The sequence below is a fragment of the Schistocerca americana genome, chromosome 4 (genome assembly GCF_021461395.2).
Source record: "Schistocerca americana isolate TAMUIC-IGC-003095 chromosome 4, iqSchAmer2.1, whole genome shotgun sequence".
Taxonomy (NCBI): Eukaryota; Metazoa; Arthropoda; class Insecta; order Orthoptera; family Acrididae; genus Schistocerca; species Schistocerca americana.
In genome coordinates this window covers 837,392,964-837,407,777 of record NC_060122.1, presented here as the reverse complement: position 1 = coordinate 837,407,777, position 14,814 = coordinate 837,392,964, and the positions used below count along the sequence as shown (strand labels likewise).

General features: G+C 40.1%; 1 protein-coding gene across 2 annotated transcripts in view; it reads right to left on the bottom strand.

Moving 5' to 3' along the window:
- Nucleotides 1-14,814, bottom strand: part of LOC124612667 (BRCA1-associated RING domain protein 1-like) — a 194,451-nt gene that overhangs the window by 139,674 nt on the left and 39,963 nt on the right. Inside the window, exons 3-4 of one of the 2 annotated variants that reach the window (XM_047140991.1) lie at nucleotides 10,661-11,150; nucleotides 2,436-2,531 (exon numbers count right to left, since the gene is read on the bottom strand). In XM_047140991.1, coding sequence (XP_046996947.1) covers nucleotides 2,436-2,531; nucleotides 10,661-11,150 — 586 coding nt within the window. The remainder of the gene's footprint in view (nucleotides 1-2,435; nucleotides 2,532-10,660; nucleotides 11,151-14,814) is intronic. The other variant, XM_047140992.1, reaches the window with a different exon arrangement.

The window sequence follows — 14,814 nt, the reverse complement described above, 5'->3', positions numbered from 1 at the left end:
GAGCAGAAAAAAGAAGAATGGTCCAAACAAACTATTCCTGTGAAAGGAATTCAGAAGACACATTTTTGGACTCAAAGTGATGGGTGAACTCATACTGCTCGCACTTTACAGAGCAAGAAAGAAGAAATTTTGTTCGTTCAGCTAACACCTCAGAAACAGCAGGATAACATTCAGATGCACAACCTGAGAAGGGAGATGTTTGTGGCGTGTGTGTGTATGACTATGACTGGTGGATTGCAGAGATTACAGACACCAGTTATGAGTTAAACGAAACTGTAGTGAACTTTATGCTACCACATGGACCAGCTGCTGGACATAAGTTTCCAACTGATGGACAGCAACAACACCATCCGTGCTCACTTCCTGTTCGCAATGTTTTGAAAATTTTAAGTGCTCCAGTTCCTGTTGGTTAAACAGGAAGGTATCACTCTATATCAAAGGATGCAGTGGAACACATTTTTAGTTCACTGACTGGCTAATTTCAGTACAAAACAGAGTGCACAGAAGTTTTATAAATTGAAACCTTTAAGTCTTTGGACCTTTCACACACATTTTGGAACCATTTAAAATGCTTGAAAAATGAGTCTCTTACTCATCTTTCAAAACTAAAATTATGTTAAATAAGGCTAGGTTTTGATTTTTATGAGCCTGTTATGTGATAATGTGGTAATAAAACAGTTTTTATGTATGGCAAAAATTTCAATTGCTTATAAAACCTCTTCAACCTAAAAGTGGAAGCTCTCCTTTTCAGGGAATGTAGAACTATATAGTACTAATCAAAATTTTATGGATTGGCATTTTTGGAAAAAAAATCAATAAATTATAAAAAAGTTCAGAACACTACAGTAAAAGAACTTTGACAGGTAAGTCCAAATGGAGGATTTTTTTGTAATCATAAAGCAATTATGTTTCAATGTTTATGGAAGGAGGTTGAGAGAGGAGGGGGAGAGGAGAGAAACATACTCTGTAAAAACCAAAATGTTACTCCACTGGCAAGAATTTCATTCCTAACAGTTCATCTGAAAGTAGAAGATGAATCAGACATAGCTGGCATCATCTCAAAATGGGCACAACAATTTTTTTCCAAGAAAAATTGTATTCTCTTTCAGGATGACTTCCGAAATCAAAAATATTCATAGTCAATCTGCAGTTATACTGTACATCCTTTTTAAGTCATTGGTACATAAGTAAAGTCCTCTGACAATTTCAGAAACTTGAGACATACTCTATTTTACTAAATGACATGGTTCAGCAAATAAAGAATTAAGTTCCAAAGCATTTATGCTGGAGCAAGAGTCAAGAATGTTTTCGGAAAATCTCTCATCTAATAATAGTTAGAGGCTGAGAAACAGTTTGCCACCTTCACCACATCTCAACTCATCAGCCAAGTGTCATAGAAAGATAATTGTGGCAATCACTCTTTTGATCTTTACTGTATCATACAAACACAAGGAGAGAAGACACGTATGTAGCAATCAATAATCATATTTTCAATCAACAGTAAGATTTGCATCTGAAACATTAATTATGTATACGAAAATGTCTGAAGGCACCAACCCAAGTATGATGTTGACAACAATGGCTCACAGTACTTGGAAGAAATCCGCACTTTTGTAACTAGTTCCTCTATAATTACCAAAAGAGGGCTCTCTTACACAGAGAAGCGAAAAGTTTCAGTGTACAGAAGAAACATTTAGGAAGGTAAGTACATTACATGTTTGTTTACTTGGTGAAACTACTGCTGTTCAAAAACATCATACATTTTTAGAACAGTATTCACAGAAGGACATGTTCTGATGCCAGAACTTACACTAAGTACAATATCATTTCCAAACAACAAGGGCTAACAAGAAAACTTTGTCCAGCAGAAATTAAGTGTGGCAATTGCTTTGACCAAGTGTTAAAACAAACAGTAAGAAGGTAATGTGTTTTGACAAAAACATTAGTAGTGCTGTAAGGAAGTAACACACAGAGGATTGTGTTTAGAGCTAGACACATCTCATAATTGTCTGCAGTGGTAATATAACAATCACACAATGTACCATCATTAGTCACAACTGAGATTTCACCATGAGGAGTTACCACTTCAACGAACTATAATATGTACATATAAATTTCTTTAAATGAGATGATCCAAAAACTTCACCACAAAAGTTCAAAACAAAGTACGAATACTGTAAAATAAGCAAGCATGCACACACACAAATAGCAGCTCCAAAAATGCAGAATAACTTGTGAAGAAGCACGTAATCTGAGCACATAAGTTTTTTCACTTTATACCAATTTTGATTTGCTGTATATTTTACACGTGTAAACCAACTAAACACACCCATCAGACATAAAAAACGTTGGAAGTGAGTGTAACAATAAAGCTGGCTAACTTCACAGAAGTCAGTAAGACACACAAAATAAATTTAAAAAAAAAAAGACCTTACAGGTGTGTAATACTTCTGCCTTGGAAGTTCTGCTTCAATATGCTGCCTGAGCATTTCAGTGGTTGGAACCCCTGGACGAGAAGTCTGCCCAAACGACTGAAACATCCCAGAATGGTTAAAATGGCACAGAAATAAGGCACAGTTGGTGCAGACCATTCTGTACAATCTAAATAGCTCCTCATAAGGATACTGTAGTCATTTCTGTATTTAACATAACACAGTGACTGTTATGAATGAAAGCTGAAATAGTTAGAACCAACAGTTAATACCACCACAGCTTTTCTTAACAACAAAAACTCATAAGCACTGAGTACTGTCAGTGTGTCACCCAACTCTGTGAATGACTGTGGTGTATGCAGTCTGTCATGCATTTTGTTAATACAAAATGTTTGAATCTGACGAGACAGACTGTAGCAGTGTAATAACAGTTCAGCAGCAGATACAGCACATGGCTGGAGTAATGTTCCGGTTTTTTACTAGTGTGAAAGTACAATAAATATGAACTAAAAATTATGACTATAAACTGTGTGATTCAGTAGTTTGGTGGCACCAAATAAAAGGAAAAAGAAAATAATATCATTCCTCATCTGCTGCCTGAGCTTCATTGTCATTGAGAAGATTGTCAGAAGTTAACATCCCACTTGTGCTTCCTTTTCCCACCTGCTTCTTCTTTCCCCATGGTTCATAAAGATAAATCTGTGGGATTTTGCAGAGATCTAGGAAACAAGACCAAAATAACATATCCTGCAGTGCACCTGTTTAGGGAACCAGTGAGAAAGTAAGTTATCTTGTTCCCAACATTAATGATAAAGTGCAATTACATTTGAGATCATTCAATATTTCTGTAAAGCAAGTAAACAAATAAAACAAAATACCTGCATGAAAAGCTGTGAAATACAAGAAGTTGGTTGACTGTGATGACAAATGTGCAAGAAATAGTTTAATATTTGACAGCGTGTTAATAATGAAAGTAAGAAGAAACTGGTTCCGATTCTGATAAATAATAAGTAACTATTGCTGCAAATGGCTCTTAAGATGGATTATCCAAGAATCTGAAATGCAGGATGATCTACAAGTTGGAATCACCCTCCTTTTTGATGAATATAAATTTAAAGTCAAGTAGTGTGAGATGGAATGGAGGGAAAACCTGTAACATGGCAGCCGTCTTGTAAGCTGGATGCAACTTGTAATTTTCAAATGGGAAAGGGAGTATGTGAAATGTCAAACAAATAGAGAATTATAAACATTGGAAACTCCACATAGGAATATCAGCAGTGTAGGAAAATACAGATTGCTGCTTACCATAAAGAAGACACATGAAGTTGCAGACAGGCACAATTAAGAGACACTTACATAAAGCTTTCAGAAACAGCCTTCATCAGCAAAAGAGAAACACAAACCATTCATACACACAAGCAAGCACACCTCACGCACACATGACCGCCAACTTCAGTAGCTCAGGCAGAATCAACTGTCATACGGACTGGAAGTAGCAGTCCGGAGAGAAAGGGGAATGGGAACGGGAAGTAGTGTATTGGTGAAGGAACAGAGGAACACTGCTTAGTGGAGTGTGCACAGACTAGAATCCCAACAGGCACAGCGTCAGGAGGCTGCAGGGCAGAGATGTTGAGTGAAAAGGAGAAGATTGGGGAAAGATGGGTGGGTGCATTGGCAGAGGGTGGGTGACAAGGATCACAAGAAGATGACAGAACAGAGGGGATGGAAACTGTTGGGTGGAGCGTAAACCCAGTCACATAACCCATTCCTCATATACTGCCCAAAATGATGGGATCCTCCCAAATGGCCTAACCACTAAAATTCAGGGACCGATGACCGTCGCAGCCTGGTCCCTTGAATCCCCCAAACCAACCAACCCCTAAATTTCCTTTCTCTGAATCCCACCCTTCCTTTCACAATGACCTTCAGCTTTTCAGATTCTGTCTGCATATTCTGGCCAAATACACATCTCCATGGCATAGGCATCCTACAACCACCTCTGCTCCCTCCGTAAGATACTTCTACTGTGCATTCCCTGCTCCATTCATCACATCTCTGAAATTGAGTTCCTTGCTCTCCAGCACCTGAAGGAGCTTTCCAGACGCCACCTCCATAAGTTATCCAACCTGCTGACATCCCACCACCTCCTCGGGGCACCACTATCCGACCCCTACCCTATGCACAGTGTTCCTCCTCGCCCACTCCTCAAAGCACCTAAACCCTGCCTAGCAGACATTTTCAACTTGCCACATCCTCCAAAACTCACTACCAACACACTACCAAATCCAGAGCCAAAACAGTCCCATAACACTATTGGTAGTCTTTTCACCATAACCCTCAACTCCACAGAAGTTTCAGTCCTATCCAAAGGCCTCACTCTTAGCCCTACACCCAAATTTAACCATGCTGGACTTGTCAATGACCTGTTCTCCTTCTTCCAATACCTTCAATGGAAGCACTTCTTTCCCACCAATTCCTCCAAGTAAAACCAACCTAATTCCAATATTGAACCCTGTCTCTCCAGTTCATACCACCCCAGTTCATACCACCATCCAACTGTGATCCTCCCCCTCCCACCTATCTGCGGTCACCTTCACGAATTTCTTACCTCCAACTTAGCCTTACTGCTCTTCCCCAGGTCCCTTCCTCAGAATACCAACGTTTCTGCAGAAGAAAGAGTAGCCATACACAACCTCAAAACAAATCCCGACCTAATCTTCCTACCTGCAGACAAAGGTTCTAACACTGTTGTTATAAATCGCAATGACTACCGTATTCACTCGAATCTAAGCCGCGCTTTTTTTCCGGTTTTTGTAATCCAAAAAACTGCCTGCGGCTTAGAATCAAGTGAAAAGTAAGCGGAAGTTCTGTAAAATGTTGGTAGGTGCCGCCACAAGTAACTTTTGCCGTCGAATATATGTAGCGCTACATAAGCATGCTTTGCAGGCACAAAGATAAATACTGGCGCCAAAACCTCTGCGTCAGAAAATAAATTTAAAAAAAAGAAAAAGGTGGAAGACGAGCTTTTTTTCTCCGCCCCGAGTTTCGACCACTGCATTTTCATACATTATCCAACGAAGTAAATACAAATTCCGTATTGTTCATCTTCGAATGTAGCAGCCTTTCAATGTACTACGAAAATCTGACTGGCAAGACTGTTTGGGATGTTTGTCAATATGGCCAACTCTACGTTCTGAATTTTTTCCTATCTGTGACAAGAGATGGTTGCTAATAGGAACTTTTATGAATTGTGAATCACATCCAGTATTCTCTTCATCATAAGAATAATACAAATATAAACATTTTGCCATGTATTCTTTTGTGTTTGCTGCTACTTCATTTAAATCCTGTCTGCCTAATAAACTTCGAAACTAGAGTGAGACAACAGCAATCGCGGAAGAATATACATATAATGCCATGTTTATATTAGTATTATTCTTACGCCGATTAGAGATACAGTCAGAAATGAAGCACGACAACTGACTAGATTTTTAAATCTAAGATGACTAATTTCTGTGCAAAAGGTAATGTACTAAAGAGGCATCTGGAAAGATATTCAAACAGAGAAAAATTTTCGCTAAACTCTCCTTCACAACATCTTCTATCACACGCAGTCTATTATTTGGTTCTTGTTGATCATTATCAAAGAAAGCAGCAGTGTAAGTAACAACAAATTGCAGTCTCTTGCCATTGTTTCGCTAATGAGACGATTTTATTTATTTATTTATTTTTATTTATTTATTTATTTTCAATTGGAAGCGGCGGTAGCGCGTACAAAAGCAAGCCATGCCGCGAGCGGCGACAGGTCATAAACACTCACTATCAGAATGCGACAAACAATGCATGACACAGTACAATAATGCATTTTCAACTTAGAGTGACGAAACACCTATAACAAAGTAACGGCACTTATCAGATCAATGAAAAATAAGCAATCAATTCAACCCAGATGAAGCACGTGAAAAAGGAAGGGTACCCGTATAAATATGGACGGAGCACCTGACACATAGCAATGGCTACCTGGTAAAGCTTAACTGCTAAGCTTACGACTCGAACCAAACTACTGTAGCTGTATCGTCATTCATTCGACCTAAATTGTATCTCATATTACAATGGACCAACTTTGTTTCGATTTGGAGGTGCGGCCTAAAACTTTTCTCTACCCTTGAATTTCGAATCTCAAATTTCAGGTGCGGCTTAGATTCGGGAAAAATTTTTTTCCTTGATTTCGACTCTCATTTTTCAAGTGCGGCTTAGATTCGAGTGCGGCTTAGATTCGAGTAAATACGGTAACTGGTGGAAGTCTTCCACAAATTACCTGATTCCTTCTCCTATAAACTCTGCCAGAGTCATCTCATTCCAAAAGTCAACATAACCTTCATCCCCTACTTAAAGCCTTAGGCCCTTCCCAGAACCTCTTCCCTCCTTTCACTCCTCACTCCTATGACATGCCGCACACCCACCTTCTACATGCTCACCAAAATCCACAAACCCAACAATCCTGGACATCCCATTGTGGCTGGTTATTGTGTCCCCACTGAAAGAATTTCAGTCCTCATCGACCAAAACCTCCAACCAATTGCCGGTAATCTAGCCTTTCACATCAAATATACCAACCTCTTCCTTCACTGATTCTCCACCACACCCACCCCTTTATGTCCGTATCCCTGCTTGTCACTGTTGATGCCACCTCCCTATACACCAACATCCCTCATGCCCATGGTCTTACTGCTATTGAACACTATCTTTCCCAACATCCTTCAGTCTGCAAACACACAACCTCGCTCCTCGCACACCTTTCTAACTTTATCCCAACCCACAGCTACTTCTTCTTTGAAGGGAAGGTATACAAACAAATCTGCATCACAGCACAGGCACTTACAAGGCACCTTCCTATGCTAACCTGTTTATGGGCCTTCTAGAGGAGACCTTCCTAGCCTCCCAAACCCAAAAACCTTGGTCTGGTTCAGGTTCACTGATGATGTCTTCATGATCTGGACTCAGAGCCAAGACACCCTGCCTTCATTCCTTCACAACCTCAACACCTTCTCATTCATCTGCTTCACCTGGTCCTCCTCAATCCAGTATGCCACCTTCCTAGATGTTGACCTCTTTCATTCTGATGACTCCATCTGCACCTCTGTCCACATTCTACCCACCAACCGCCAACAGTATCTGCATTTCAACAGCTGTCATCCCTTTCACACCAAAAAATCCCTCTCACACAGCTTGGCCACCTGGGGACAGCTTATCTGCAGTGACAAGAACTCTCTTGCTCAGTATACTGAGGGTCACACCAAAGCCTCCACAGACAAGCACTATCCCCTAGACTTAGTCCACAAACAGATCTCCCATGACATTTCCCCTCACAGCCCCAATCCTTCCAGCATTCCCAAGAACCGGCCACAAAGGTGTACCCCCTTCGTCACCCAGTACTACCCCGGATTTAAACAACTGAACCACATCCTTCGCCAGGGCTCTGGTTACCTATCACCACGCCCTGAAATCAGGGACATCCTACCTGAGGTCCTGCCCGCTCCTCTTAAAGCAGAGTTCTGTCACCCACTCAATCTCTGTAATATCCTTGTCCATCTCTATGCCACACCCAATCCCAACCCCTTGCCACAAGGAACATAATATCCCTGTGGAAGACTGGGGTGCAAGACCTGCCCAATCACCAACCCAGCACTTCCTATTCCAGTTCTGTCATAGGTTTAACCCACCCCACCAAGGGCCGGGCCGCTTGCGAAAGTAGGCATGTCATTTACCAACTCTGCTGCAACCATTGCGCAGCCTTTTTTACTGATATGACAACCAACCAGCTGTCCACCAGGATGAATGCCCACTGCCAAACTATGGCCAAGAGCAAGGAAGACCACCCTGTGGCACAACATGCTTGACTTCAATGGCTACTTCACTACCCGAGCCACCTGGATCCTCCTGTCCACCACCACCTTCTCTCAACTGCACACATTCTCCAGTCCCATAATTATCCTGGCCTCAATGTACAGTAACAAAATGTCCCCACACCCTCCACTCGATAGTTTCCAACCCCTGTCTTCTACCATCTCCTCCCCCACATCATCACCCACACTCTTTGTTTGCTGCCCTCTGCCAATGCACCTGCCCATCTCCTTTCTTGTTCCTTTCTTCCCACCAGCCTACTCCACAATCTCCTGAAGCCGCACCAGTCAGCATTCTAGTCCCTGCACGCTCCAGCAGACAGCATTCCTCTGTCCACGCACCTGTACATTATTATCCCTTCCCCTTCCCTGACCCCTCAATGTTGCTCCAATCCCACGTGATAGTTGCATCCTGGCCCGCACTGCGGGAGATGGTGGTCATGTGTGCATGAGGTGTGCTTGCTTGTGTGTATGAATGGTGTGTGTTTCTCCGCTTCTCTTTTGCCGATAAAGGCTGTGACCAAAAGCTTTATGTCCGTGTCTTTTAACTGTGTCTGTCTGCAACTTAACGTGTCGTCTTTGCGGTAAGTAGCAGTCTGTCTTTTCCTACATTGTAGATAGAGAATCACATGAGAAAAACAATGGTGCCTTTCATTTGAGCATACATTTACCCATTCTAAGTTTATGACTGATGATTCTTCCTCACAGGTGACTCAAACACTGATGGCATTAACACAAGCTGAATACACTGAAATCATTCCAATATCAGAAGAGAGGAATATCCATGTTTTCACAGAGGAATTTGGCTGGTGCCACCCATAAGGCGGACTGTCCATTAACCATTGGTGCAGTGGTGAAACTTCTTGTGACATTCAGTGAAATTGGTTCTGTCACATACAAATCCAAAGCTGGTCCATCGACAGTGGCTGTAGTACTCTATACATCTCGCAGGAAAATGGAGTCAGCCATACTTCAATAATCGAAGTCTTGGGCACACATATATGGCATCCTTACAAAGTGCATTTTACAACTTGTCGCCACGGGCAATCCAGAGCATAGGGCTGTTTGCAGGACGAATGATTTCCGAGCTGTTCAAAAACTGTCATTTCACCTCTTTAATTTTGTTCACAGATAGAGCTAATTTCTATGCCAACAGAGAGCCACATGAATTCAGAGGTATTGCTCAGAAGTCAATCCTCAACAGATGGAGCCATCAAATATAGTTCGCACACTGAAAGTGAAGTTTTGGTATGTAATATGGGGTTCTCGTATTGGTAGCCTGTTCTTCACTCAGGGTACACTACCAGCAGCCCGTTCACTGAAGCTGTTGGATGAAGATCTGCTGCCGTCGCTGCTCTCTGAAGAAGGGAGATTTAAAACTTTCTTCCAGCACAATACTACCCCGTCTCATTAGAGGTTAGCCATCTGGGCATATCAGGATTTCCATTTTCCTAGGGAGTGCACAAGGTCGTAAAGAACCAGTGGAGTGGACGTAACATTCTCCAGATTTAAGTCCATTACACTTCTGTTCAAATAGACACGTGAAGGCAGTCGTGTGTGCAGCAACGGTCAGAAACTCGGCATGCTGTAGAGAGCAGATCATCGATGTTTCTGCTCACACCCCAGAACATTTGTCGGTTACAGCCGTGAAGAATGGGTGAAGTGAGTAACAACAACCTTACAATGTGCTGAACAACTCATTGAGTACATCGTGTAGCATTTACATATTATTACCAGCGTTTCCTCATTCTGTGCAAAATTTAACATAACTCAAGAATGAATAAAGCTATGCTGGAATGAAAGACACTATTGTTTTCCTCTTTTAGTTCTCTGTTTGCCACCAAACTAACAGACTTTCATTTGAAAATTACGAGTTGAATCCAAAAAGAGCATCATGTTGGTAACATAGCCTCACAGGTTTGCCCCCCCCCCCCCCCCCCCCCCCACACACACACACACACACACACACACACACAGTTCCATTTCATACTATTCAATTTGTTTATCCAAATATTTTTGATTTAGAAGAGTGGCTACACACCTTCGGCCACCCTGTAGTTACTTTCACTGATGATGTTAGCATTACAACCGAGCCTAATGGACGAATCTCCAGCCCTCTTTAGCTACAGTAAGTACATAACACCTGCCTAATTTTTCCAATAGTATGTAGCCAATTTTTAAAGCAAAGGTTTACAGTTCACTACCGTGCAAAAAATCCTTCACCTACGATTTCAAAATCAATAAGGCACGTAAGTCAATCCTTTACAAAATCACATCTACTGCCTTTCCTACAACTTCTCTTTGTTACTTCTTACAGCAGCTTACCTTTATACATGCAACTTGCAGAGGTGTTTCACCCTTTGCATTTCTTTTATCTTTTGCTGATGTAGCCTTAGGAGAATGAGCTGTCTTTTTACTTTTTGATTTTTCTCTACTGGTCCTCTGAGTTACTAATGGTTCATCAGAGTTTGTTACAGAGTTGCTACCTGATGCCTTCCTGGATCTGCGACCTTTACTGACCGAACGTTTCGGAGGCCGTTTATTCTGCACGTTGACAGCTTCTGCAGCAATTTTTGATTTAACAGTAAAATCATCAGTTTCCCTTTGTTCACATGTATCATCCTTTATCTTATGATGAGAATAATGTTGATCATCATTGTTCTTCTGCATAGATTTTCTTGAATAGGTTTTAACAGCTGATGAATTTCTTGATGACTTTAAACGTGCTGTCTTCTGTGGTAGACCAACACTGTCAACTGCAGTTGTCAGTTGCCGACACCCCTCATTCGAGTGTAAATCTTCTGATAATGGATCACTGTGGAAGACAAAAAGTGTACACTAATACAAAATCACCATGTTCTCAATATTTGTTCAATGCATTATTATCAAACGAAACACTTTCAATTGCATACCAGCGTATTTCATTTAAATAGATAAGATTTTAAAATATAAACTATGTTTCACTATCAATATACATTTAAAATTGAAAACAGATAAAGAGCCCATCATCTATATAAATGGCTATTTCTGGCTTCAACACAGGTACAACTGCACACATGAACACAATTTTTTTTTTAAGACTATGTAACAGGACATCCTCCTCTACCATTGCTTTCCCTCAACAGCACTTGTCGATGACAGTATTCTTTTTCGAATTTTGGACATGTCAATATTATCTCAGTTGCTCTTTTGAAAACTTTCACATAATTTTAAGCTAAAATTTATGAAATGGAATTACTTTATAAAATATTTTAGTTTCTATGTTATAATCGATAAGTACCAATTCTGAACGTACAGTTGAAATTATTTTTTTTAGAAACATTTCCAATTACGAATTATTGGCACACTTAAAACTTCTATTATTAATTACACAATCCTGTACTGTTTACTATGTTTATTTCTGGATTCATTTATGAAATAATAATCGAAATTAATAATTTAACAGAAACCAGTAGAAACTCATTTGTTAAGAAAAACTGTAAACCCTTTGGAAAATTGTTATTTCTGCAGAGTGTGGGAGTCATCAGCATGACTCTGTGTGATAGAGATATTTTTGTATTTTTGTGCAAACAATGTAATTTCAGCTTTGTTAGTGTGAAAAATCAAAACACTGTATGCTATACTAAAATGTGAGAAAATATATTTGTGTAAAAAAAATGCTGCCATAACAATCTTCAGATTTATTTCATTAAAACCTGAGGACCTGATGTGACATTTTCAGTTTCAAGAATCAGAACCCTGGACAAGAGACTGACAACCTCCACTGTTAAGTCCCATAGCGCTCAGAGCCTAGACAAGATGAACTGGAGCCATCTCAACATGACAAGCTAGGTAAGCTAGAAAGATTATTGTAATCTTCATTCCTCTCGAATCTTCATAAAAGACTGCTTATTAATTATTTTGATTGCACATTAATGTGGACAACTGATGGAAGTAGGAAGAAGGGAGGAGATTACAATGTTCAGTTTGTAATCCCCAACGACACTGTTTTATACATCAAAACAAGTACGGATATGAAAACTGAATTCACATATAAAATTAGTATGGATTACTCAAAATCTCGTAGGGAACAATACAAAAAGACAGATCCTAACTACCACATACAGGAGGCGTTTGGTGGCAGACAAGTGCAACTGCAAAAGACTGCTATATATTATTCAGCTATCAGACCACATCTGATGACAGCCTTCATCAGACAGCTGGAATAGTTCTAGCATTCACTTTCATTGTGTCTGTCTGCCAATGCCTCCTCTATATAGTGACTCAATTTTCTGAAAGTCTAATTTCCTATAAATTCACACTTCATAGTGTCGAAAACGCCTCGATAGGTGTAATGCCTGAATATGTAGTTCCAACAAACATCTGATTTTCAGGAACATCCTCAAGGTTAATGTCTAGTGTGGACTGATATGAAATCTGATTAAAGTATTGATAAATGTTTATACCCAGAGAAGACAGTTTATAGCACCAATATATGTTGACCAAATCTAACTTTCCACAGCTTGTGCACCCATCTCTCATACTTTTTTTCAGTTGGAATGGGTTTCTTGGTTACTTAGTTACATATTATGTGGGTGTTACACAATTATGTGGATGAGTAATGTTAGAGGCTACAAGTAAATGACTTGTTTGTGTGTATGCTACATGTTCATCATTTTCAGATTATTAAATTTACTACAAAAAATGAACGTAGTATGTTTTTACACTACTGATACTTGTGTAATAAACTTAATTTTGGCTGGCACATGACACTTGCTTTTTTTCCAGAGCTGCGTCGAGAATCTCATACCCACATCTTAAAACGCATGTTCCTGTCAACCTCAAGTTCAGAAAGTTGATGCCTTCATCACCATCACTCCGAATATGTTAAAGTGCACGTGAGTGGAAACTGACTGCTGACCGGAAATCGTAAGTGTAATCAAAGTAGTCCATGACGGGATGATATAATTAATGTTGGAAAACAAACTTTACACCTACACTGCTACAGTGTGGAAGTGATGTAACAAAATCCACCAAAATAGAAATTGAAGCTGCATGTGATACTGATTGGGCAGAACTCAGTATCAAGTGTGGGTCCTTCTATCGCCCACCAGACTCATCTACTGATATAGCTGAAAGCTTCAGAGAAAACCTCAGTTCACTTGCACGTAAATTCCCCAGTCATAATGTAAGCATTGGTGGAGACTTTAATCATCCAACAATTAATTGAGAAAATTACAGTTTTGTTAGTGGTGGGTGTGACAAAACATCCTGTGGAGCTTTACTAAATGTGTTCTCTGAAAACTACCTACAACAGATAGGTGTAACCCCACTCATGATGGAAATATATTGCCTCTGTGGCAACAATGATTACGAAAGACAAAGGACAACTAAAACAAGCAGAAAGATATACACGTTCAGTAAACTAGATAAAAACTTAGTGTCATATCTCACTGAGGCTTTTGAAACTTGTGCTGGAGCATGCAGAAGGAACTCTCATTTAACACAATATTTGACCATGCACTGGATAGATATGTACCCAGTAGAAGAGTTCATAAGGGGAGGGAACAGTCACTGTACAGAAACTTATAAGGAAACAGAGATTACTGTGTAATACTTGTAAAACCAAACGTAGGGCTGTAGATAGGTAGATGCTCAATGAGACTCATTTGGCTGTCACGAGAGCAATGTGTGATGCCTTCAATGACTACCGTGGCAGAATATTGTCAAATGATCTTTCACAGAACCCAAAGAAATTGTGGTCATATGTAAAGTCTGTTAGTGGCACCGAAGTTTGTGTCCAGTCCCTAGCAAATGAGACAGGAACTGAAACAGAGTAGCAACGCCAAAGCTGAAATGCTTAACTCCGTTTTCCAATGTCCCTTTACAAAGGTAAACCTAGGAGAATTGCCCCAATTTAATCCTTGTATCACTGACAACGTGAATGGAATAAGTATTAATGTCAGTGGTGTTGAGAAAAGGCTGAAATCATTACAACTGAATCACTCCCTGTCACACACTATATTGAAACTGCAGCTGAGTAAGCCCTTCTTCTAACTATAATCCATCATAGATCCCTCAAACAAAAGACTGTGCTCAGTTCTTGGAAAAAGGCACAGGTCATACCCATTTACAAGAAGGATAGCAGAGCGATCCACAAAACTACTGTCCAATATCCTTGACATCGATTTGTTGTACAGTCTTAGAACATATTCTGAACTCAAACATAATGAGGTATCTTGGAAAGGAATGACCTCCTCAATGCCAACCAGCATGGATTTCGAAAACATCAATCATGTGAAACTCAACTCACACTTTTCTCACATCACATACTGGATGCTTTGGTTCAAGGCAGTCAGGTAGCTGCCGTATTTCTTTATTCCTAAAAAGCATTTGACTCAGTACCACATCTATATTACTGTCCAAAGTATGATCATATGGGTTATCAAGTGAAATTTGACTGGATTGAGGACTTTTTGGTAGGGAGGATGCAGCATTTT